The sequence below is a fragment of the Peromyscus maniculatus genome, chromosome 5, assembly GCF_049852395.1.
Source record: "Peromyscus maniculatus bairdii isolate BWxNUB_F1_BW_parent chromosome 5, HU_Pman_BW_mat_3.1, whole genome shotgun sequence".
NCBI classification, from domain to species: Eukaryota; Metazoa; Chordata; class Mammalia; order Rodentia; family Cricetidae; genus Peromyscus; species Peromyscus maniculatus.
Genome location: NC_134856.1, coordinates 9,527,356 through 9,550,412, shown reverse-complemented (window position 1 = coordinate 9,550,412; position 23,057 = coordinate 9,527,356). Strand labels below are relative to the sequence as shown.

The 23,057-nt window shown below is 54.1% G+C and overlaps 1 protein-coding gene, 1 long non-coding RNA gene and 1 pseudogene across 7 annotated transcripts in view; 1 reads left to right on the top strand and 2 right to left on the bottom strand.

Moving 5' to 3' along the window:
* Positions 1-3,742: 3,742 nt before the first annotated feature.
* LOC107401320 (uncharacterized) lies at positions 3,743-8,422 on the bottom strand. Of its 3 annotated transcripts, none has more exons than XR_013051140.1 (4): positions 8,276-8,422; positions 7,432-7,479; positions 4,145-4,226; positions 3,743-3,938 (listed from the first exon to the last, which is right to left on the bottom strand). It is a non-coding gene; the product is annotated as an uncharacterized LOC107401320 (long non-coding RNA). The 3 variants fall into 3 exon arrangements; XR_013051141.1 differs by lacking the exon at positions 8,276-8,422 and adding an exon at positions 7,768-7,888 and having other exon boundaries at positions 3,818-3,938; XR_013051142.1 differs by lacking the exons at positions 7,432-7,479; positions 8,276-8,422 and adding an exon at positions 7,227-7,341 and having other exon boundaries at positions 3,818-3,938.
* LOC143266833 (gem-associated protein 8 pseudogene) lies at positions 5,590-6,414 on the bottom strand (annotated as a pseudogene).
* Positions 7,942-23,057, top strand: part of Ndrg4 (NDRG family member 4) — a 36,398-nt gene continuing 21,282 nt past the window's right edge. For 2 of the 4 annotated variants that reach the window (XM_015996509.3, XM_006977797.4), the window contains exon 1: positions 8,128-8,695. In XM_015996509.3, coding sequence (XP_015851995.1) covers positions 8,659-8,695 — 37 coding nt within the window. In that variant the 5' untranslated portion in view covers positions 8,128-8,658. Of the gene's footprint in view, positions 8,696-23,057 lie in introns of all 4 variants that reach the window. The other 2 variants (XM_076571664.1, XM_076571665.1) reach the window with 2 other exon arrangements.

Below are 23,057 nucleotides of genomic sequence, written 5' to 3'. Positions count from 1 at the left end.
CCTGACTGGAAGAAATGGCGACTCGGTGCATGCTGGCTATGACTGTGAAGACAGGAGGTGTGACACCCAGAGGTGGCATACAGACCGGAGCCCAGGGAGTGACAACATGCTGGCGCCCACCTGCAGGGCCTCACTTTATCACTCACCAGCTTGCAATTCCCTTCCCTTGAAAGTTTCTGACCCTGTGTCCTCCTTTGTGATCCACCTAACCCAACCCAATCCACTAGACCAAGGGGTTTGCATCAAGACGAGACTATGGCCCTCCTTGAAACCTCTCAGTGGGCCCTTGATATAAAAAACTGTGGGTGGGGATGATCACTTTTTCCTATGTGTCTTTCTCGCTAGCTGTAACCCACTTCAAGTCAACCGTTATTTAATAAGCGGCCATTAAGTGATGAGAATTATGGTCCTTGGCATATGAGATGGGACACTATCTTAATTGTTTTTTATCATGGCTGTAAAAGAAATTACCACTTAAGAAGCTTAAAACAGCACACATTAGAATTTTTTATGTGGGGGCTGGAGAGATGGCTCAGCAGTTAAGAGTACTGGCTGCTTTTCCAAAGGACCTGGGTTCAATTCCCAGCACCCACATGGCAGCTCACAACTGTCTATAACTCCTGTTCCAGGGGATCCAATACCCTCACATTGACATATATGCAGATGAAACACCAATGTACATAAAATACAAGTAAATTATTTAAATTTTTATGTGTATCAGTATTTTGTCTGCATGCATGTCTGTGTACAGTGCTGGGCAAGGCCAGAAAGGACACCCAGTCCACTGGGACTGGAGTTACAGACAACTGTGAGCTGCCGTGTGGGTGCTGGGACTTGAACATGGAGCCCCTGTGAAAGCCACTAATGTTCTTAACTGTGGAGCCATCTCTCCAGACCCTGAGCACACATTTCTAATAATCGCTTTGGGGGTCCTATGTCTGAAATGTTTCTTCAGGCTGAAAGCATAGTGCCCCCTCATCACTTCCCTTAGGACGCCAGGAAAGGGTCCACACTTCAGCCCTCTCAGCTTCCAGTCTGCCTGCCCGCTGGGGCTCACGGCCCTGTCCTCCGCCTCCAGAGCCAACGACTTTGTCAAACCAAAGCCCCCCAAGCTCCCCTCTTGTCCCACTCTTGCCTCTCTCTTCTGCTTTCAAGGACCCCTGTGATTCCACGGGCCACCCCGAGAACCCAGGATCATCTCTATGGTTTACATTCTTCCTCATGTGTTCACTTATGTTGGGGGGAGGCATGTGCCACTGTGCACATGTGGAAGTCAGAGGACAGCTTGTCGGCCTATGCCGTCCCCTTCCACCACGTGTGTCCAGGGGACTGGACTCAGGTTGTCAGACTTGGTGACAGGGGCCTGTCTGCTGAGTCATCCATCTCCCTGGCTCCCAGGCTCCCTGTTTGGAAGCCAGCTGAGCTGGGAATATAGGCATGAAAGAAGTCCTGCGTTTGATTTCCCAGCACCATATAAACCAGATCTGGCGGCCCACTCCTGTAATCCCGGCACTTGGGAGGAGGTAGACGCAGGAGGACCAGAAATTCAGCCATCCTCATTTACATAGCAAGTTTAAGGCCAGCCTAGAATACAAGAGACCCTGTTTCAAAAATAAATAAACAAGCCAGCTGACTGACATTTTCTTCTAGAACCTTCATTCCCTGGTGCCAACTAACACACAGCCACAATCCCAGGGGTCAGGCATAGAATTGTGGTGCCTCCCTCACACGGGTATTTTGTTTACGGCAATGGTAGCAAGCCTGTGTGCCTCTTTCCTCACTCATTCATTCTTCAATCTATTGAACAAACATTGGTGGAAGTCTCCCTGCGGGCAGGACTTTCCTTTGCTTACTGTGAAGCCCCGAGCCATGAAGCCTGAACTGGCTGTGGATGGCTCGGCCCCTTGGATGCAGGCTGGGCAATGAGGAAAACTGAAGGGGATGGGACCTGACGAGAACCGCTGGTCTACCCGGAATCAGCTTAGGGGACGGACCCCAGGCTTAGGGCAAGGGCTTAGCCAGAGCCAACGCACCAGTTAAACAGACTGCACAATGGCAGGACCCACTGCCTTAGAAGAGGCTTCCTGAACTTAGGGTGGGGCCGCGTCCCCAGAGACTGGAGAGCTGAAGATCACTGACTCGAGAATCCCCTGAAAACAGCAATGCTGCTCACTGCAATGCCTCTCTGTTCCCCGGGAAATCGTGGCACCTCACGAGAGCCTCGAACTGCCTACAGCCTGCCTAGGGAAACCCAAACCCCAAACCTCAGTGTTTGCTGAACACACACTCTTTCTCCACACTTAAAAAAGTCCCCATCACACTCTCCCAAAGAAGGGGACTCATCAGAGATCTCTGGCTCCACCCACCTCTGCTCTGCCATGTGCTGAGAACACTGGGGATCACTGCAGCCCTGAGAATAGGTGTCCTTGGCTGATCCAGCCATAGGACTGAATGGATCCCAAGTCAGAGACGTGGACTTGGCCGAAGCTCAGAGCAGGGTGGGGCTGTGACAGTGACATCCCAAGAAGCCTGGGCCACGGGAAGGGGCTCCAGCTCCTAGTGCCTCGAAACGGAGATTCTGCTGGGTGTGTTTTCTCATCGGGAAGGGGAATAGCGTTGCTCTTCTCCATGGCTCACCCCTTCATCTTCCTCCTGCCAGATTCTCATCTGCTGGGCACGGGTGCCTTCCTAGACTCACAGGGAGGCCAAGGGAGCTGTGCTTCCGGTCAGTCCTGCAAGCTTATGTTCCAGCCAGTGGGCACGAAGGTGCAGGGAAGCCGCCAGCCATGAGGGGTGCCTTTCTTTGACCCTGTCCTGCCTTCCAAAGGAAGCTAAGGCAAGGCCACCTCTGCTCTGCTCCCTGTGACAAAGTACAGACTCAAAACCATGAACTTATTGGACTCAGCTAAACGGGTCATCTCCAGGTCTGCACCGGTGGTGTTTTTAATATTTATTTGAAGGGATTAACAGGAAGCTGCAGTAACAGAAGAGAAGCCTGGTGGTCTTACTCCTCATTCAGTTTCTTCCAGTGTCATACTTTGCATAACTACAGAACACCATCAGAGCCCTGGGCTTTGACACCAGGCTCTTTTCCTTGGCTTCTCCCCGGAACCCACACAGGTGTGGAGACAGTCATGCTTTGAGCACACACTGGCTTCCAGATGGGGATGAGCTGGCGTTGACAGGTGGTCAGAGAACACAACCAGACGAGGGAGGCTGCCGAGTGGCTCGCCAGACGGGTGTGCAAAGGCTCGGGTGGCGGGAGCTACTTGCAATATTGCTTGCAGTTATGAAAAATGAACGCATCCTAAATGTCCAAGTACCAGGGGGTGGGCTAAGAAAATCAGGTGCACCCAAAGAAAAAGAGACGGTGCCAGCTGTTATAATTATATTAGAGGAGAATTTCTGTTATTGAGATAGGTTCTCACTTGGTAGTCCAGGCTGGCCTGGAAACCACTATCTAGTCCAGGCTGGCCTTGAACTTCTTTCTTGGCTTCCCAAAAGAGTAATTTATATCAAGATAAAAATAAAATGGTAATGGTTATGCCCTGAAATGTTAATGCTGGCTTATACAAAAATTTTTAGACAAGGTCTCACTATCTATGTCTGTGTGTGTGTGTGTGTGTGTGTGTGTGTGTGTGTGTGTGTGTGTGTGTGTAGATGGACAGACGGAGGAGTGGACAGAGCTCTTCTCCATCGCCCCCATCTGCTGACCTTCCATTTATCTGCAGGTTCAGCTGTCTCTCCTCCAGGAAGACCTTCCTGAGGGCCACACCCTTCCACGCACTCCAAGGTAACTTCAATGATACATCTTGACGGTGTCTTCCTGGTCCCCAGACTGTGAGCTGTCTGCTGGCTTCTTCCATCAGCTCATGAAGTTCAAAGGAAAGATCAGGGTTGGGTCAGCTCTCGTTGCCGGTGGACTCTGTAGCACAGGGCTTGGGCACCAAGGGGTAAGAAGCGGATGTCACGAAAGGTGCCTGGCCGCTGAGTCGGGAGGGGAGGGGCGCCCCAGGCTCATCTGTGCCCCTGCCCAACCCCATCGCTTAAGTTCTTCCACTTGCTCCCAGTCATGGTCACGATGGGACCAGAGAGGAATGGTGACTCAGCCCAATTCATCACCACAATGGAAAAACCCAGTCACCTGTCCTCCTGGCAGCGGCAGCTTCTGCATCTGGAAGGGCAGCAAGCCACACTGCTTTGAAGGTCCTTTTGTCTTTCACCTGCTGGAAACAAGAATCAAGACGAGAAAGCATGAGAGCACCACTGGGGGACACTTGGGGCTCACGGTGCAGGGCAAGTCTCGGGGACCCGGGACAACATGTAACTCAGGATCCAGGTTAAATGGCAGAAGCCCACTTCCCTCTTCCTGGCTTCCCTTGCAGCTTTACCAGAGGGCCTGACCTGGGCTCCACCAACCAGATGTGCTCTGGGCTGTGAATCAGAAACGGAAACACAGCATCCATCCACCCGGTAGGTGAGGATGGCAGCAGCATTGGCTCTGCTTCCGAGGCAGCTGTGGTCCAGATGGCAGTACCCAGTGTCTGTGTCCACAGGTACTGCTAGTCGCAACACCCAGTCCCGGGGACAGCCCTGGCAGTGTTAGCACTGGATCAAGGCTGCCTGCTGATCAAGCCTGGCTCCTGCCATCCTGAGTGGCCAAATCTTTTACCCAAGCCCCCCTGTGCCCCAGTTAACCAGAATAGATTGCTTCCTGCGGCAAACACCCTGTGTGACATTTCAGTCTGCTTTCACAAGAGAAAAACGGGAGCTTTCTTCTCCAGCCTGGGCAAGGCACAGCCAGTCTTTTGCTTATTCTGCAGAGCAGTGACTGTTGAGGCATCTTCCAAGGAACTAGGAAGAAGGCCAAGGACACTTCTCAGGGGCACCCTGTCCCTGCACAAGCTTGGCCCTCTGCTCTGTTCTGCTCCCCTCTGTTAAAAGCCCCGCTATCAAGCAGCCTTCGAGCGGCAGGCAGCCTCCACGGGGAACTGAAGATGAAGGAGGCCGCCGCTCAGCACAGAGACTGACCGTGGATTCTCAGTCCTAACCTCCTGACAGTGTCTCGTCCAGAGCATCTGCTGCCTCAGCACCCATGCTTGACTGGACGGTCTCCTGGGGCTTTCTGCAATCACCCTTTTCATCCTTTAGCAACTTGCCACACTCTGGGGTTTTGTAAGATGCAAATCCTGACCCAACAGATTGCTCACTTGAAGTTAACAGGTCATGGGAGCCAAGCAGATTGTATGTATAGGTTCAAGGCCATTACAGGTACTGTGCCCCACACAGACAGACACACCGGAGCTCTTGCCAGGAAACCTTTTACAGCCTCCAGGTCCTGTTTTCCTCCATCTCTAGGCAAGAACTTCAACACACTGGGCACGACTAGCAATTCGAGTGCCAGTGCAACACACACAATTATCGATCTAGGTCAGGGGGATCTTTCTCATGTTAACAACAGTTACACCTCCTGCTGACAGAATTCTGTGTGGCTGCTTGATGGCCGTCGTGGTGTGAAGGGCCCACTGGGACTTGCTGAACATGTTTCTATCAGTCTGTGGACTTCTTTCTCTGAGAAATGCCCAGAAGAGAATGCATCCAAAACAAAGGAGGTGACACTAAGGGCTGTGTCCTCTAGGGTCCCCATGTCAGGCCTCAGAACTTCAGGGGGACGACAGGCCAGTACTCGGGCTGCTTCCTGTCATATTTCTTGTCAAAACTCAACTGGATAGAAGCCTCGATCTTGGGAGCACTCATCCCGGCCTGGCTCTGTGCCCCGGGCTTCTGTGATGGGGGCTTCACTGACGGGTGGTCGTTGTGGTCCAGATCACAGTCGGCGTTCACAGAGCCACCCAGGCGCTCCACACCCAGATTTTGCTGTTGCCTTCGCTCTTCTCTACGCTTCTCAGTCTCCGAAAAGTACTGGCGCTGCTCCTTGGTGATTTCATATTGCTCAGTTCATCTGACTCGGCCTCCTGCGCTTCCTCTTCACACAGTGCTCTGTCTTCTCTTGTGGATGCCTGGGTCCTACTGCTGCATACAGAGGCTGCCCAGAGCTTTCAGAATGTGAAGACATGTAAGGTGACGCCTGCCAGGCCATGTGCTGGAAGGTTGAAAGACACCCAGCTTCATAAGCACGAGGGCTCCAGGGAAGAACTGCTTGAGGCAAGAACCACGGGAGAATGAAACAGAAGTCCCTAGACTTTGCAGGCGTCTGGTGGCTGTGCATCCAAGCCATTGCATGATAATAATGTCGCCAGTCTTGTGCATATACTGGGTGAGATTACCAGCATTCGGTGGCTCTCCATCTTGATGCCATTATTGCTGTCTCTGATTGGAAAATCTAAGTAGGCATTTGTGGGCACAAGGCTCACACATGTCAGGAAGCGGAATGCCAGGCAGTGGGTATTTTATCCTGTGACTCGTTCTGAAATTATCGAGAAGGGTAGACGTTGGAAATTCTGACTCTATGAGGCAGTCATGATAATTTTATCATCATCATCATCATCATCAATAATAGCAACCACTTATTGAACACTAAAACCATGTATCTGGCAAGACACTAAACAGTCTATCATTTACTTTGGGGTGGTATGTATGTGTGTGGTACATGTGTATGCATGTTTGCACTTGCGGGGCTGTCCATGCGTACATGCCCCTGCTTGCTTCAAGTTGGCACAGGGTGTTTCCGTTTTATTTACTGAGGCAATCTCTCTCAGTGAACCTGTAGCTCATCATCCAGCTAGCCTAGCCAGCAGGCCCCCATGGATGCAGTCATTGCCTCCTGAATGCTGGGATTACAGATGGCCACTGAAGGGACTCTGGCCAGCTGGAGCAGGGCAAGCATGGCTCCGGCAGGCCTTGTCCTTCTCCCTGATTCCTTCTGCCTCGCTAAAAACCGTTGGAGTACATTCCTAAAGCTAGCTCCCAAGGTCTGTTCCTTTATTTGGCCACTTCCTCCTAGACCACCAAAGTCCAGCTATCAAAGTATTGAGGTCCAACAATCAAAAGGCTCCCCCTTTTGACTACCCTAATTAGCATGTCCAATCAAAATTAAACACCTCATCCTAACACGGGGTTTCCCCTTGTACCTTTATACACCGCCATTGTCCTATGTGCCATGTCTGTCTCCTCTCTACCCAGAGGCAGTCCTTTGTTCCTCTGGGACAAATACCCTTCCCCCTCTCCCTCGGTCCCTTCCCCTTCTCCCTGTCTTTGTCTCTTACTTCTGCCCTCTGTCCCTCTGGGGCAAATAAATCTCCTTTGTGCCGAGAATTTGGTCTTGGGGGTCCTAAGCCACAACTTTCCCTGTCGGCCACCATGCCTGCCGGGCTTTATGTGGATTCTGGGGACCTTAATTCCGTTAGCAGGGCAAGCGCTTTATCCTGAGCCGCGTCCTCTGTAGACCCTGCCCCATCGTTTAATCCTTACTGGAGTCTTCTGAGGTCAGCTCCATCCCTGCTTCAGAGTATGAAGAGGCTGGAAGAGAGTAATAAAGCCAGAGGTCACAGGGGTGAAAATAACTAAATAAGCACACAGTGCTTCAAAGTGCGGACCCCTACTTCTACCTACAGAACCACAGCGCAAGGACAGAAGGACATTTCAGAGATGGTTCATTCTGTCACCAGACTGCCCCACCCCAGCTCTTTAACAAAGGAAGACACTAAGAGGGAGGGATTTCCCAAACCTGCAGAAACCAAGCTTGCTGCATTGGTCTCCATGCTTATCCAAAGCACCACCAGCTGTAAACAGGGATATGCGCCCCACCTGCAGCCATCAAAATCTCAGCAGCTTCTCCAGCGGGCGGTGGAGTTAATTCACTGACACTTCAGGTGCTGGCCACCTGGAGCCTAGGCCAGCGGCTGTCTCAGTAGTCCACGCGGAGCGCTGTGCAGACACGGGACCCTCTCTCGGAGCCCGCCCGAGGTGAGCCGTGGCCCGGGACGCTGCAGACTGCCTGGGTCTGGGCCAGGCTGTCGGTCGTCCCTCCGGGGCTCCCGCCCACTCCCACAGCCGGTGACAGCCGCGGTCCAGCCACCAAGCGGGACTCGCGGTTCGGCCCACGCCCACCCACCCACGTGGGCACGCCCCCGCGGCGCGGCGCCCCGCCCCCAGCTCCGGGGCTCGCCTGTGCGGGGAACCTGCACCGCTCGTGGGCGGCGGCGTCCAGGCCCGGCTCCCGCCTGCGCGACCGTGTCGCTCGGCAGCCTGGGTGAGTCGCCGCGCCCTCACCCCTGTCCTCCCCTCTCGGTGCAGCCACACTGCAGCCCCGCACCTTCTTCCGCGGCCACCTCCCGCCCACGCGAGGGCGACGCCCTGTCTTCCCAGCCAGCCATCCCTCGCCGGCTTGGCTGGGACCCCCCGGAGACCGCGGGCACTCGTCCTGCCGGGGGCGGCAGGCGTCTTTATTCGCGCGGGGCCCCTCCCGCGGTGCCACACTCCCCCCCTTTCGGCGCTCACCCCGGCCAGGTGGCGGCGGGTGCCTTTTGGGGTGCGCGGCTGTGCCATTGGTGGATTTTTTTAAACCCTGCTGGAGGGGGCGGTGAGCGCTCCGCTCTCCCGGCTGCTGCTCCCGCCGCTCCGGCTCTCCCGCCGCTCCTCTCTGCGGCTACCGCGCGCCTCGCCCCGGGCGGCCCAGCGCGCTCCTCGGACGCCGAGATGAAGGTGCTGGGACACAGGCTCCAACTGCTGACAGGTACCGCAGCCCGCCGCCGATCGATCGCCGCTGCCGCTTTCCGACGTGGAGCGGGCTCGAGGCGCGGTGGCCCGGGTTGGAAGGGACACTCCCGGGTGCGCGTTCCTAGTGGAGCGAAACCTGAGGCACACCGGGGCTCTACCGAGTCCCCGGCGCCGGCGCCTGGGAGGGTGGAGCGCCTGCGCCGCCGGATCGCAGACCGCGGGAGAGGCCCCCGAGGTGTCCCGCCAGCGGAGCTCCCAGCAGCATCCCCAGAGGAGCTCCGGAGTCTGTCTTCCAATCAACTCTGGCTTGTCCCCTGAGAAAGCAGCCCTGAGCCTCCTGGGGGAGCGGGGAGGACCTGTGAAGGGCCTCTTCCTGCTCTCCTGCGATGATCAGAATCCCCTTTCTCTCTGGGGAGAAGTTTCTTGCTGGAAGTAGAGTCAAGTGGCCTGGGAAGGTGGAAGCTAGATTGAATCGTGATGGCTGGGGCCATCCACCTTGGGGCCACCGTGGAGAAGAAACCACATGTCTTGCTGAGGGCATCCTGGGGCCAGTGGCTGGAATGTCTTGGAGAAGATAGATGCCTAGAGGAGATGGGAAAGGGAGGAAGGACAGGGGCCAGGTGTCTGAACGGTAGATGCTCCTCACACATGAAGCCCCGCAGCACTGGAGGCTTCTGTGTTCCCAGGGTGGAGGTGGACACCTGGGCTGGAGGTGACAGCCCCTGTCCAGACCCCACTGGGCCCAGCGGGGCCTTTGTCAGGTGCTCCACCCATGTGTACCTGATGAACATATTTCAAGAGATGCCTTCCGGCACCTGGGGTCCTGGTAGAACACAGGACCCTTGCTGTAAGGTGAGGAAGGGGCCGCCGCCCTGCGTGTGTGTCCTCAGGAAATGAGATGGGATCTGGGGCAGGGAGCAGAAGGGTTCCGAGATTAGAGCAGGCGGCTGCATTGGAGAGCACTGAAAGGAGAACTTTCTGTCATGGAAAGGGAGGTCACTTTTCAAGCTGAAGAGTCAAGGGGTGGTCTGTGTGTACCCTAGGGTGTGAGTGACTTGATCTGGGAGTGGCGTAGCACTGGAGGGCCTGTGTGTGAGCGTGTGTGTGTGTGTGTGTGTGTGTGTGTGTGTGCATATGTGTGTGTGGTGGGGATGGTGGATGGATCTACAGGAGGGAAGTAGGTGAGAATTTGGTGTGTGTGTGTGTGTGTGTGTGTGTGTGTGCGTGTGTGTGTGTGCGTGTGTGTGTGTGTGTGTGTGTGTGCATATGTGTGTGTATGTGTGTGTGTGTGCGCGTGTGCATATGTGTGTGTGGTGGGGTGTTAGGAGAGGAAAGTAGGCCAGATGAGGGTTTGGGCTGTATACTAAACCACAGTGGGCCGAGCTGGGCTCATAGCGAAGGGCAGGTGGAGATTTCCTGGGGCCTTGGAAACCCTGGCTGGGTGTTTTTGGCACCCACCCCCTCCTTCCAGCTTTTCCTTATGGCCACTCACCTTGAAGAGAGCTGTAGCCACATTAACTTCCCCCAAACACTCAGACTGGAGGAGGGGTCTGTGAGCCTGGGGTTCAGAGTCCAGCTTCAGGGCAGGCCCAGGTCCTCTCATCCCCATCCTCAGAGGGAGTGGATGATATAGTGATGGCCCCACCGTGGGGGTCTGGACATTGGCTCCCTGTGCAGGGTGCCCTCATTGAGCTGGGGCAGGCTTTCTGAACCCCCGGCCAGGTCTCCACGGGACTCTCACTGTCATAAGCCCCCAGTGTGCTCGGCTGGGCTGTGGCCAGGCGTGGTGGCACACCTGTAGTCTCGTCACCCGGAGGCTGAAGCATGAGGATGGTGGGCTTAGGGCCAGCCTGGGCTATGCTGTAAGTTCTGCGTCCCTTCTTGTTATCTCCCTCACACACACCCCCCCCAACTCCCTTTTGTCTTCTTCCTGTCTCATAGGTTTGGATTCAAACTCTAGCCACAGACCACAGATAGTAGTGATCTCAAACAGGCTGTTTAACCTCCAGCTTTTTTTTTTTCTTTTTTTTTTTTAAGACAGGGTTTCTCTGTTGTAGCTTTGGTGCCTGTCCTGGATCTTGCTCTGGAGACCAGGCTGGCCTCGAACTCACAGAGATCCGCCTGCCTCTGCCTCCCGAGTGCTGGGATTAAAGGCATGCACCACCACCGCCTCGCTACCTCCAGCGTATTGTCTCATAAAGACACCTAAGAGATGTCATGAGGTCTTCTGAGACAGAGCAGCATCTGGCAGGTGATCTACCTTGGTCTCTGAGCTCGGTCCTCAGTGCCCTGAGGTCTCCCCTCTTCTCCACAGTATCCAGTCCCCTCCAGGGTCTCCTAATCCCCTCACTGGGCTCTCTGTACAGAAGACCTCTGAGGACCAGGAAACCCCTGTCCCTTCAAACAGCCCAGCACCCCAGTGAAGCAGTGGTGTGTACTGAGATAATGAGCTGGAGAGGGAAGACTCGGGGTCCCCAATTCCAGGCCCCAAAGGCAGTTCTGTGCCTCAGTTTCCCCTCAACAGGCCCACCAACGGTCCGGCGCTATTTAAATGTATCCTGTAAAACTGTGGGGGACACTCCATGACTGTGCTGGTTTGAATGAGACTGGGTCCCATAACCTCATATACTTGAAAACTTGGTCCCCAGCTGGGAGGGGTGGGGCCAGGAAGTGGGGTTTCCAGGTCCTCCGATGTGGAAGCTGTGTGGAAGAGCAGCTGGCACCCCTCCCATGAAGAACAAACTTGGTGGTGGTGTATCAGCTCGTAACAATGTGTGATCTGTGCCCCTTCGGTTGAAGGAACAAATCGGGGTGAGCGCAGAGGTGTCCACTGAGGACGCCTGTCATTATTCACTGGAGAAAGTGCCAGAGCCAGTCTGTAGCAGCCAAGGACACTGCACTGCCAAAGGTGGTTTACCCACCACACAGGTGTCCCCTGCAGACTGCGTGGTGGCAGTGGTGGTGACGGCTGGCAGGTGTGTGGCATTCTCCGCTTGTTCAGGCGCAGTCTGAGGTGCCTTCTATATATTTTCTTGCGGTCATATGAGCAGCGTCCCTCCCCTTTTAAGGGAACTGAGGCACAAAACAGGAAAATCATTTGCCAGAGGTTACGTAGAGGACTGGCTGAACTTCAGCCAGGAGAGCTACTCTAGAGTCTGAGACCCTTCCTTGGAACCCCGTTTCCTGCGGTAAAAAGTAGCATTTTCAAGCTCTTTAGCCCCAAAACAAAGCTTTTTCGGGGTGGTTATGGGCATTGAAAGCCATGGTGGGTCGATGGCAGAAATCACAGAGTCTCTCCTAGGACATACACAGTTTTCACTTTTTCTTTCCTCATTTTTGAATGAGGTGAATGCAGGTTACATGAACATCAAGTTTACTTTTTTTTTTTTTTTTTTTAAAGACAGACTCTTTTTGTAGCTCAGGTTGGCCTTGAACTTAGTATAAACTGAAGATGACCTTGATATTCGGATCCTCCTGCCTCCACTTCCCAAGTGCTGGAGTTATGAGAGTGTGCCACCACGTCCAGTTGGTGTGGTGCTGGGGATTGGCCCCGTGATTTAAATTCACACTAGGCGAGCCCTGTACCAACCGAGCGGCATCCCCAGCACTTAAGTTCTGCTCTTGCAAACTGAGAACTAGCCAGGCATGGCCATTCACACCCGTGATCCTGGCACTTAGGAGGCTGAGGGAAGATGGTAGGTTTGGGCTAGCATGGGTTACAAAGGGGGATAACCTCAACAAAAAAAAAATACAGATAAATAAAACTGAAAATTTGCAGATTCGGGAGAGAACTGTGAGGGCTGTGGTTCCAAGGAAGCGCGTCCGGCGAGCTCAGAGAGAGTGCTAGATCTGTCTTGCTGAGGGGGAGATCTAGGAATGCAGTCGGTCTGAGGGCATGTGCGAGCTGGCTTTCCAAGACTGAGGGGGGAAAAGATACTGCAGGCAAGTGAGCATCCCAGGCAGAGGTAGAGCTACAGTATGCATGCACCTACTTAGGGCCCTAAGCAGATATTTTGACCTTAGTCCTTAGAACCTAGGAATGTTAGCATACACGCTCAAGGGACCATGCTGATGAGGTTGAAGATTTCATCTGGAGAAAGTTCCTGGATTAGCAGGTGGGCCCTTTGTGTACCTACCCCTCCCCCCCCCCCCCCCGTTAAAAGGTGGGCAGAAACAGAGGCCCAGAGCAGGCTGCTCTGCTGTTGGCCAGGCGGTGGGGAGGACCACCGAGCCAAAGATGGGAGGAGCAATGCCTGGAGGAAGGGAGCGAGTCTGCCTCCCAGACCCCTTGACTTCACCCAGCAGTGCTGATTGCAGGGCTTCAGCCCTCCAGAACTGTGAGGGAGTCAAGTCCAGGTCATGAAGATTCATCAAGATGACGCCACCAAGATAATGAAGATTTATCAGACCTGGTACTGGAAAGTGACCTTCTGCAGAGAAGGTGGCCAGGCCCCTCAGGGTTGGGGACTACAGGGATGCTTCCCATCAGCCCTGGCTGTATGACCTGGAGCTGAGCTTGGCCGTACCCCAAAGTAGTCCTGGGCTCTGCTGAGAAAGCTCCATAGAAGCCTGAATTGGCTGTGTGTGTTCACCCTGTCTGCCACACCCTAGTCCCCTCAGGTACAGAAGAATGTGTGTGTACACACACACACGCACACGCACACGCACACACAGACAGAGAGAGATAGAGAGACCCACACCCTTCCTGGCTCTGATGCCTTTGGAGTCCAGTCTTTGGATGAAATGTCTGCTGCAGGGTGACTGGTGGAACACACATCTTTGGGACATACCAGCTTCTTCAGCCCACTTCAGGCATGTAGCAGGGTGGGTACTATGTGCCTGTGGGTGTGCCCCATCCAAGGCAGGTGGGAAGAGACAGAGACCTCAGTCACTTTGGAGGACACAGAGGAAGTACTGGGTGTCTTTCTCCAGAGTATGGGCATGGTCCCATAGTTGAGTCTAGGGTTTGTAACCTTCAGGCTGTACTCTGTATCCAAAATTGTTTCCCCGTGGCTCTGGTGGCCAGACCCTGGGTACCAGAATAGCTTTTAGCAGTGTTAACCCCTTGATACGCTGTGGTGGATGTGCCTGGTAGGCTGGGGTGGGGCCTAGGATAAGAGTAGGCCCTGGGGCAGAGTGGACCTTTCCCATGGTGAGGTGATCCTTGTAGATAATGCCCAAGCCTGCTCCTCACCCACATGGCAGTGCTGGGCCGTTGATGCCAAAGCCTTCCCAGCTATGGGGTGCTCCCTGGCACATGGCAGTGGGGGGACTCTAAGTTGGCTTGGGGGTTCACCACCATGGCTCAGGAGGCACCTTTGGCGATTCCTGTATTTGAAGAGCCCTGTACTGTCCTAGAGTGGATGGTGGTGTGCCCATTGGAATGTGGGGAAAACAGCCTCTCTCCAGGCTGGAAAGACCCCCTGAGCCCACTGTATGACTGTGTGTGATTTCCGTAGGGACAGATGCTGAGCTTCACTTGGCTCTTTGAGCCCAGGACAGGGGGGACTTGGAATGGGCACGTTGGGCTCCACTCTTGTTTGTTTGGTTGTTTGGACTGGCAGATTCCTTAGGCTCCTCCTCATGACAGGTCATCCTCTGATACGCCCAGCAAAGAACTCTTCCCTGAGGATTCCAACAAAAGCCTGCTCGGAGTGGAGGTTCTGCCTCACCCTGAGCCCTCTCTAAGACATGCCCATGTGCCCCATCCACCTGGCTTCCATAGAACAGCACTCGCGGTCCTCATACTCACCTGTGGACTGTCTGGTCTCCGAGTTCATGTTGGAAGACCTGGATACACGCTCCACTCTTCTTCCTCCCGCCCTGTCTCTCCTCCACCTGGCTCAGGTCTGAAAACAGACACCTTCCCCTTCCCCTGGCCTCTTCTCCCCAAGATTTTCCCAGTGACCCAGAACAAGCGTCAAGCCACCCTGCCCTCTGCCTACTTTCACGTCGGAAGGCCCTGCTGTTTCTGCTTAAAGCGCCCGGCTCAGAGGGCTTCTTTCATCCCATCTGGCCTCATACTTGCTGCGTAGCTGAGGATGATCTTGAACTTCTGAACTTCGGCCTCTACCTCCCAAGTGCTGGGATTATAGGAGCCGCCTCAGGGCCCTGCCTCAGTTTCTCTATCAGCTTTCAAGGCTGATGTGACCGGCTCCACTCTGCCTTTTCTGCTCACGTCCCTCCCTCTCCCCCACAGCTCTGGTCCATCTGCCTGTTTCCTTTCCTTGAACCCACCAAGCAGGCAAGCACTCACCTTTGACCTCGGTTGTTCCTCCGTCTTGGATGCTCTTCCCAGACTCCCAGGCCTCCTTCTTGCCTCCCTCAAGCCTTTGCTTATGCCTCTTCAGCAAGGTGACACCTCTAACCACCCTGGTTTAAACTGCAACCCCCAGTCCGCACCCTGTCCCTTCCGTGGCCTCCATCCGCAAAAGCACACAGATCCGTTAGTTGTTTGCTGTGCTCCAGCCCCACACAGGTTGGAATCTGTTGCCAGTGTTTTCTCCCTAGTTCCTGAGACAGGGCCTGAAGCCTACAGGTCTCGTATCTCTTACATGACCGAGACCAAAGATGGTTCAGATTTCAGAGTTCTTAGAATTGGGGATAGTTGACTGTTCTCATGGAGCATCCCTGGCCACAGAACCCAGGGTCTGAAATGCTCAGATTGAAACTTTGAGTGTGGGGTGGGGTGAGTGTGTGTGTGTGTGTGTGTGTGTGTGTGTGTGTGTGTGTGTGGCAGAGGCAAGCAGATCTCTGTGAGTTCAAGGCCAGCCTAGTCCACAGAGTGAGTTCCAGGACAGCCAGAGTTACACAGAGAAACCTGTCTCGGAAAAAAACCTTAAAAAACAAAAACAAAACCTTGAATGTCATGTCGGTGTTCGGAAAGCTTCAGACCTCAAATGATGCCCTCCAAAGTTTCCAAGTTTAACTGGATGAGGTGGCACACACATGTGACCATCCCTGGGCAGCCAAGGCAGGATGGAGAGGTCAAGGTCATATCTCAGAGCATTGCAGGCCTTCACATTTGTGAGGCCCACCAGTGACCTGTGCCCAGATTATATCTGGCCGGTGAATGGCTTGGGTCACCTGCTCACCACTGGGCCACCGTCATCCCTACCTAAATAAAGCACATAGATTAAGGAATTCAGACCCTCCAAGGGAGGCATGGATGCTGCCACATGAGGAGATGACAGCAGGTGGCATCCTCCTACAGACCGGGCACTTGAGAAGGCTGGCAGGTGGTTGGCGCCGTGTGGTCCTTTTCCGTGGGACATTGATTTCTAAAGTGCTAATTAAACAGGTGGTTTGGAGAGGCCTTGGTGAGGAAAATGCCCTTAGGAAGGTGTGTGTCAGCCTCTGTCCTGAGAGTGTGTTACAGAATCTGGGCTAGGGGAGGTCTACCGCCTCAGCTTATTACCTTTCTGAATCTTACACCAGGATCCAGGACAAGTGTGTCTTGGTTTCTGGGAAATTCGCCAGGCCGGGCAGACACAGCTGAGTTGAGCGGGATGCCTGTGCTGAGGAACTTTGAGAATTTGTGACGAAAGTGCTAAACGAAGCTTTGAACTTGTGTAGGTCACGGTTACCCGTGCGGGTGCCAACCAGTGCAGTCCTGTGAGCTATGGGCCAGAGATGGGAGCTTAAGACCCCCGGAGAGAATGTCAGTGAGGGAGGGACTGTTGTTGCTGGGGATGTGGTGGGTGGGAGGCTACAATGGGCTGACTGCAGGACCAGGAGCATGGGCACTTCCTGTTTGCATGTGGAAAAAGCTTGCCCATTCCCTCCCTGTGACCTCTTTGTGCATGTAGGGTGGGTCCCTTCGCCAAGAAAATTGTCTCAAACATCCATTAGTGTCAACTGTATGTGACAGAAAACTGATGACAGTCGCAGATTAAGCAGACTGTTCCCCTTCTTCCTCACAGGGCCTGGATTCCTGGTTACCTGTGTTGCTCAGGTGCTGCTCTATTGCCCCTGTTATTCCCAGCATCCTGCCTCTGCATCCAAGGTAGCTGCTTAAGCTCCTGCCATCATATCTGCGTTCTAGCCAACTGGCAGAAAGAGCCAAAGCCCAGTTTACCTTGGGCCAGTGAGATGGTTCACTGGATAAAGGCATTTGTAGCGGAGCCTGATAACCTGAGTTCCAGCCACAGAAACCCAGGTGGTGGAAGGGAACTGACTCCCACAAACTGTCCTCTGACCTTCACAAGCAGGTTATAGCATGTGCACACCCATCCACACACAAACACAAAACAAAACAATGATCGACCTCATCCTTAAAGAATGCTACGCCAGAGTCACATGCTACACACTCAGATGTTACATCTCACGGTCATGAGCATCAGTCCCATCGCCAACCTGCTCATCTAAAATTCTGGGATCTCTCAGTGAGGAAAGGGGGACAACGGGTATCGGGTTGGCATCGTCTCTGCTGATGCGGGACCCTGCTTGGGCTCCACACAGTTGCTGCCAGTGGATGTGGTTAGGATTTCTGTTCCCTCTGCCCTGGGTCTGGGGATTAGAAGCTTCCTGCCTGGAGCTGTGTTGTCTAGAGGAACAGAGTCACACAGTGGTGCTGTGCCTCCACTTCCAGCTTCAGAGAGAGCCACTGGCCGTCGTGAGCGCATGCTTGAAATCTGGCCACCTCTGAGGCGGGAGCACCCCGCAGTTCATGGCACGCTGGCAGCGCAGCTCTGCTGCCCTGGCTGTCCCAGGAGCCTGGAGATAGTAGAGCGGGTGTCAGCAGCACAGTGTGCTCTGGAGAAATGCTGCTGCAGGGACCCGGATGGCATGCGGGGACCAGCAGCAGTGAGAGGACCCGAGGCAGGGATTGGACGGCAAGGAAGCTGAAACCATTTATTTCCCCGTTTTCTTCGGAGTCCTGTGAGGGAGCTGGATTGTTTGGTTTGGTTTGGTTTTTGAGACAGGGTCTCTCTATGTAGCTCTAGCTGTCCTGGAGTTCACTCTGTAGACCCGGCTGGCTTCAAACTCACAGAGATCCTCCTGCCCCTGCTTCGGAGTGCTAGGATTCAAGGCAGGCACCACGCCCAGCTGATGGAGATGTTAGTAAAAGTCAATCTTAAAGTTCCAAACAGTCCACTGTGATTTCAAAGACAAATCCATGAGTGGTGAGAACCCACAATGGACCGAGAGACACCCCACAAATGAGGACCAGAGTTCAGCCCCTCAGAACCCATGGAAATGCTGCCATCTGTAATCCTAAGAAGGTAAAAAGATTTGCAGAGTAAGCTGCATGACTGAAATGGGAACTCCAAGTTTATGGGAGACCCAACCTTGATGTATGAGGTGGAGCACCATCAAAGAGAACACATGATGTCACCTTGATCCTACACACACACACACACACACACACACACACACACACACACACACACACACCCCTCATCTTGTAGGCGACAATTCTAAATCTTTTTGTACCTGATGAAATAAAACATGATCATGATGGATCCCCCAGCATGCAAAGCCCCCAAGTTTGATCTTCAGCACTGACAAAGAAAAGGATAATAAGAGCCAGATTCCTCACCATTTGATAAAGGAAAGAAGCTAAGTCAAGTCTATGGTGGTGTCCAACTGTACTTAAAGGAGTTAGAAGTCTAGTTCCAGGCTCCTTGTATGGTCGCAGTAGGATGGATGTAGCAAACGTTCATGTTAGTACCGTGCATCCCCTGGCGCTGGGCAGACAGGTCCTGGAGCAGTGATACTTGTTTCCACATCCTGCTTCCTAAACCACATCCTTTGTAACAGCAGCCAGGGACCTTGGAGAAGAAGGGGCATGCAGAGAACCCTAGAGAAGTATGTGCAATGCCAGATGTAGCCGGACAGTTAGTGGCTGCTCAGAAAGTGATGGGTTCATGTTGAAAGGACAGAGTGCCAACTGAGAAGGGATGAGAGGTAGCCAAAGACTGCCCACCTTGAAGGAGAGAAAAGCCACAACAGAATTTAGCCTGTGGACTCAATCTCCACGAGTCTGTTGTGGTACAGTGAAATGATGGGATGGATAGCTACAGACTCCCAGCTAGCAACTGGACAGAAGGATGGAAATAGAAAATTATCATTTGACCAACGCCACAGTAAGAATTGTGGACAAGAGTCATCAAGGGTTGCTAAAATTAGCCTGGGAAAGTATGAGAAGAAAGGGGGTGTTGGAGAACCTTCCTGTGTGATAACCAGTTACAAAGAGAGATAGTTCCAGCAGCAGAGAAGCCCAGCAGGTGCCACCTCCCAGCGACGATCAAGGTCGCCAGCCCCTAGGGCGGTGGCGGCGGCACGGAGCAGCACCATGAGTCCACTGTGCCAGGCCGGTCTGAGCCCGCACGCGGTTTCTCCTCTGTCCTTGCCCCAAATGCCTAACATTGAATCTAATCAAGATCGAGCACAGACTGGGGGCATTGTTCAAGTTCACTGACCAGACTTTCTTCCAGAGTGTCACAGTTAGGAAAAACCAAGGACAGGGCCTGTGCCAGCTGGAGAGTGAGGATGACAGCGAATGCTGCTAGGTCCTGACCCCCCACCCCCACCCCAGCATCAGGCCAGCATGCTGACAGCGTGACACCACGCTCTCTTTCCTATCTCTTCCAACTATGTTTGTGCCTCCATAGCATGAGATCATTGTGGGAAGCTGGGCCAAAGGTGTGTGTTGGAAGTTCTGGAGTGTGTGTGTGTGTGTGTGTGTGTGTGTGTGTGTGTTATAGTTTATCCGTAAGATAAAGTGGGGGAAACACTATGGTTTATTGCAAGTGTTTTTTGTCCTCAACGATGTGTAAAACGTGTTGCATATGATCCAGTGATGTCTTGGAGGAGATGAAATTCGATATATGGAATAGAAACCTGTTTGATCACCTCCAAACCAACACCCTTCCTGACAGGTGACTTGTTACTTTACCTGGAGTCAGGTGAGGATTTCGTTTTGAATTTGCTGACACAGGCACCGGCTTGGTGCATATTTCTTACATAAATGGGATTTTTTTTTTTTTATATTTACTGTGTGGCACGTCCTTGTCCCTAACTGTGTGTTCCAGAGTGACGCTGTCTTTTTTACGGTTGCATGACATCCTAAGTGTAGATGCTCTCTATGTAAGTGGTCTTCCGTTCACGTGAACTGCTCGAGCATTTTCACTCTTCTAGCAGAGTTTGGGGGTCCTCAGATACGTCTCTCGGCACACCTATGGCACTTCCTTTAGGCTTTGTACCCAGCCGCAGAATTACAGCGTTGGCAAGCTACCAGGCTGCCCCCGGCAGTCCCGCCAGCTGCATATGTGACTACGTCCCCTCCCCGCCCTGGAGGCCTCACTCACAGGAACTAGCATCATCTTCCAATCTGTAGCCAATGAAGAACATGATGATGGCTGGGGTCGGGGAGCAGACATTTGTAGGAACCCCGCGAGAAGGCAAGAGAACAGGTCTCTTTCAGGTCCAGAACAAACCGAGGGGCAGCAGGTAGAGGGGAAACTGGAAAGCCAGCCAGAGAAGAAACATCCTGCATGTCCCCAGGGAGGTGGGACCCCTGCTGCATGGGGACGTTCCCGGGCCCTCCCCAGGTTCACAGCACCTTCCCAGGAGCATGCCTCTCCTTCCATGCTGTCTTCATTAGTGAGATGGAGACGCTGAAGAAGGGTCCCCACCCTCTGTGGTCAGGATAGGGAAAAGGGGCAGCATCGGGGGGTGGGGGTGGCTCCACCCCCTAACTTTAGGGGTCTTGGGGTTCAGGGTCAGGTGTGGGTGGAGCAGTGGGGGACCCTAGGTCAGCCACATCTGGAAAGGTGTTGGGATGTGCAGGTTTGGTGGCTGTCCTTGTGACCTCCTTCCCTGTGGTGGGGACCCCTCCCCCCAGGCCTTCCGCTATTCGATGTTCATTCATTTGGCTATTCTTGTGATGATAGACCTTGTAACTGTCAGGAATGCAGCACAGCTGGGCAGCAGGGACTGGTCTTGATCTTGACTGGCCAGGTGCCCTCGTAGGTGGAAAACAGACAGACGCCTTCCTCAGTCCTCTCTTCCGCCTTGGCGTCCCAGGCACACCTGGACATTTCTGCGTTTGTTGCCTTGACGTCGCTCAGGTCTTGTGACTCCCTAGTGTTTCTGGGTGGGCAGTTAAATGGGCATTTGGGGGGCAAGGAGCACCCCAGGACAATGAATGTTGGGAGGAGTCCCACTGGGGAGACACTCTAAAATCCCCGTATGTATCTCCAGCATCCCTCCCGGCCTGTCCTGCCGCTGACTGACAGGTCCACCCAGAAATAGCAGGGTGGGGCCTGATTAGTACTTGAGCGGGAGACAAAAGTCTAACGTTACAGTTTTTCTTTCTTTCCGTGTGGTGCTTGAGACAGGAAGTAGAGATCCCCTCGGGACGGGCACCGCACAGCTGCAGCCCAGCCCAGCGCAGCATCCCAGCGCAGCATGGCCTCATGCAGGTCCCTGCAGCCCCACCCCACCCGCTAAGCTTTCCATGGTGGGCAATGGAGGCCACAGCTCCTCTGCGTGACAGCGGCCCCCTTGTGATCTGTCCACACAAAGCCGGGCAGTGAGTGGTGGCCGACATTGCCCAGCACTGTAGGGACCGTGGCGTGGCCTGACCACTGTAAGTGGGAGGGTTGGGGGCCACCCCAGCCCTGTTTCGGTGGGAGGCTCCACAAGCCTCTAGGGAATGAGTGGTCTGGAGGAAAAAGAGCAGAGGGGAGAGACTATGGTGGCATTTTTCAGGCCCCGGGGCTGCCTGTCATCCACCTGCTTCACTCCAATCTCAACCAGGCTCCACCGGGAAGACATACCTCCTCCACCACCCAGCTGCTGGGTGTGTGTGTGGGGGGGGGAATGTAACCTCCTGAGGAAGAATGTCCTTTGCTGCCCTCAGGGAAATGTCACTCTAGCCTCTGCCGGACAGACCCCAGTCCCCCCTCAATCTCCCCCTCCCCCCCAGCAGGCTGAGCTGACCAGTTCCCTAGGGCGGAGGCAGTCTGGGTTCTCGCATTGTCTCTCCCCACCCCTTCCCTGCCACTCCCTCGTCACAGACCGTCTGTCCTTGCACTGCCCACCCTCGGCCCTTTTAATAGCACGGTCCCTAGAGAGCCGGGCCTCCAGGTGGCTTCACAGCGGGTGGGGGAGGGCGGGACATCCCGGGCCTTGAGATGAGGTGGGTGTCAGGGAGGCAGGTGGCTAGGAAAGTCCTCGGCAGGGAGGTTTCTCGAGGTGGGCGCCTTGCTGAGCTCCCACCGGGGTGGGTGGATGAGTGTGCACACAGCAGAAAGGAAGGGAGGAAAGGGCAGGGGGAGACGAGAGGACGCCATTCTAAAAATACAGCCCATCTGTGTCGTCGTCGCCGCCGCCGTGTGAGCTGGTTTCCTGGGAAACCTCTGGGAACACAAAGCTCAGCAGGGTGGCGGGGTGTGATCCTGTGGGGACGAGGACTTAGGGCCTCCTGGGCTGGGGGTTAGGACCAAGGCTCAGAGCTGCTACCTGGCCAGACACGGGCTCCATCCAGGCCTGGGACCTTTGACGTCGTCGTTCTGTAGGCGGGGCAAACAGGACAGGGGTGGCTTCTGACCAGCCGGCTGCTGGGGACCCACTGCAGTGATGGGAGGGGGAGGCTAGAGACACATTCATCCCTTCACCCTTTAGGTGACCTGACATTAGAGTGTGAGCGCTAAGCACTAGGCATCCAGTCCAGGACCTCATTTAGCCTCAGTCTCCTCACCTGACTTCCGGTCAGGGTGAAGTGAGATAGTGCAAGGAAAACTTTACCAACCTTATAAGGAGGAATTGGGCCGGGCGGTGGTGGCGCACGCCTTTAAACCCAGCACTCAGGAGGTAGAGGCAGGCCAAGCTCTGTGAGTTCTAAGCCAGCCTGGTCTTCTACATGGTAGGCCTGTAACTACAGTTACAGATTAACCCACGCTACACAGTGTGAGACTCTGTCTCAAAAATTAATTAATTACATTCTTTTTAAAAACGTCTCCCCCCTACACTTCAGAGTGGACACGAGATTTTCTTTTCCTCTCATAAATTACATCCTGACTGCAGTTTCCCCTCCCTCCCCTTCCCCCGAGTCCCCCTCTTTACCTCCCCTCTCTCCCCCCATCCACGCCCCCTGCCTCCCCTCAAAAAGAGCAGGCCTCCCAGGGATATCAACCAAACACGGCATAACAAGATGCAATAAGACCAGGCACATAACACCACACCAAGACTGGACGAGGCAACCCAGCAGGAGAAAAGGGTCCCATAAGTAGGCAAAAGAGTGAGAGACAGCCTCCCCTCTCCCCCTTAGGAATCCCACAAGAACACCAAAGTGCTCAGTCACAGCATATATGCAGAGGTCCTAGGTCAGACCCCTACAGGCTCCCTGGTCTCTGCAAGCACCCGTGAGT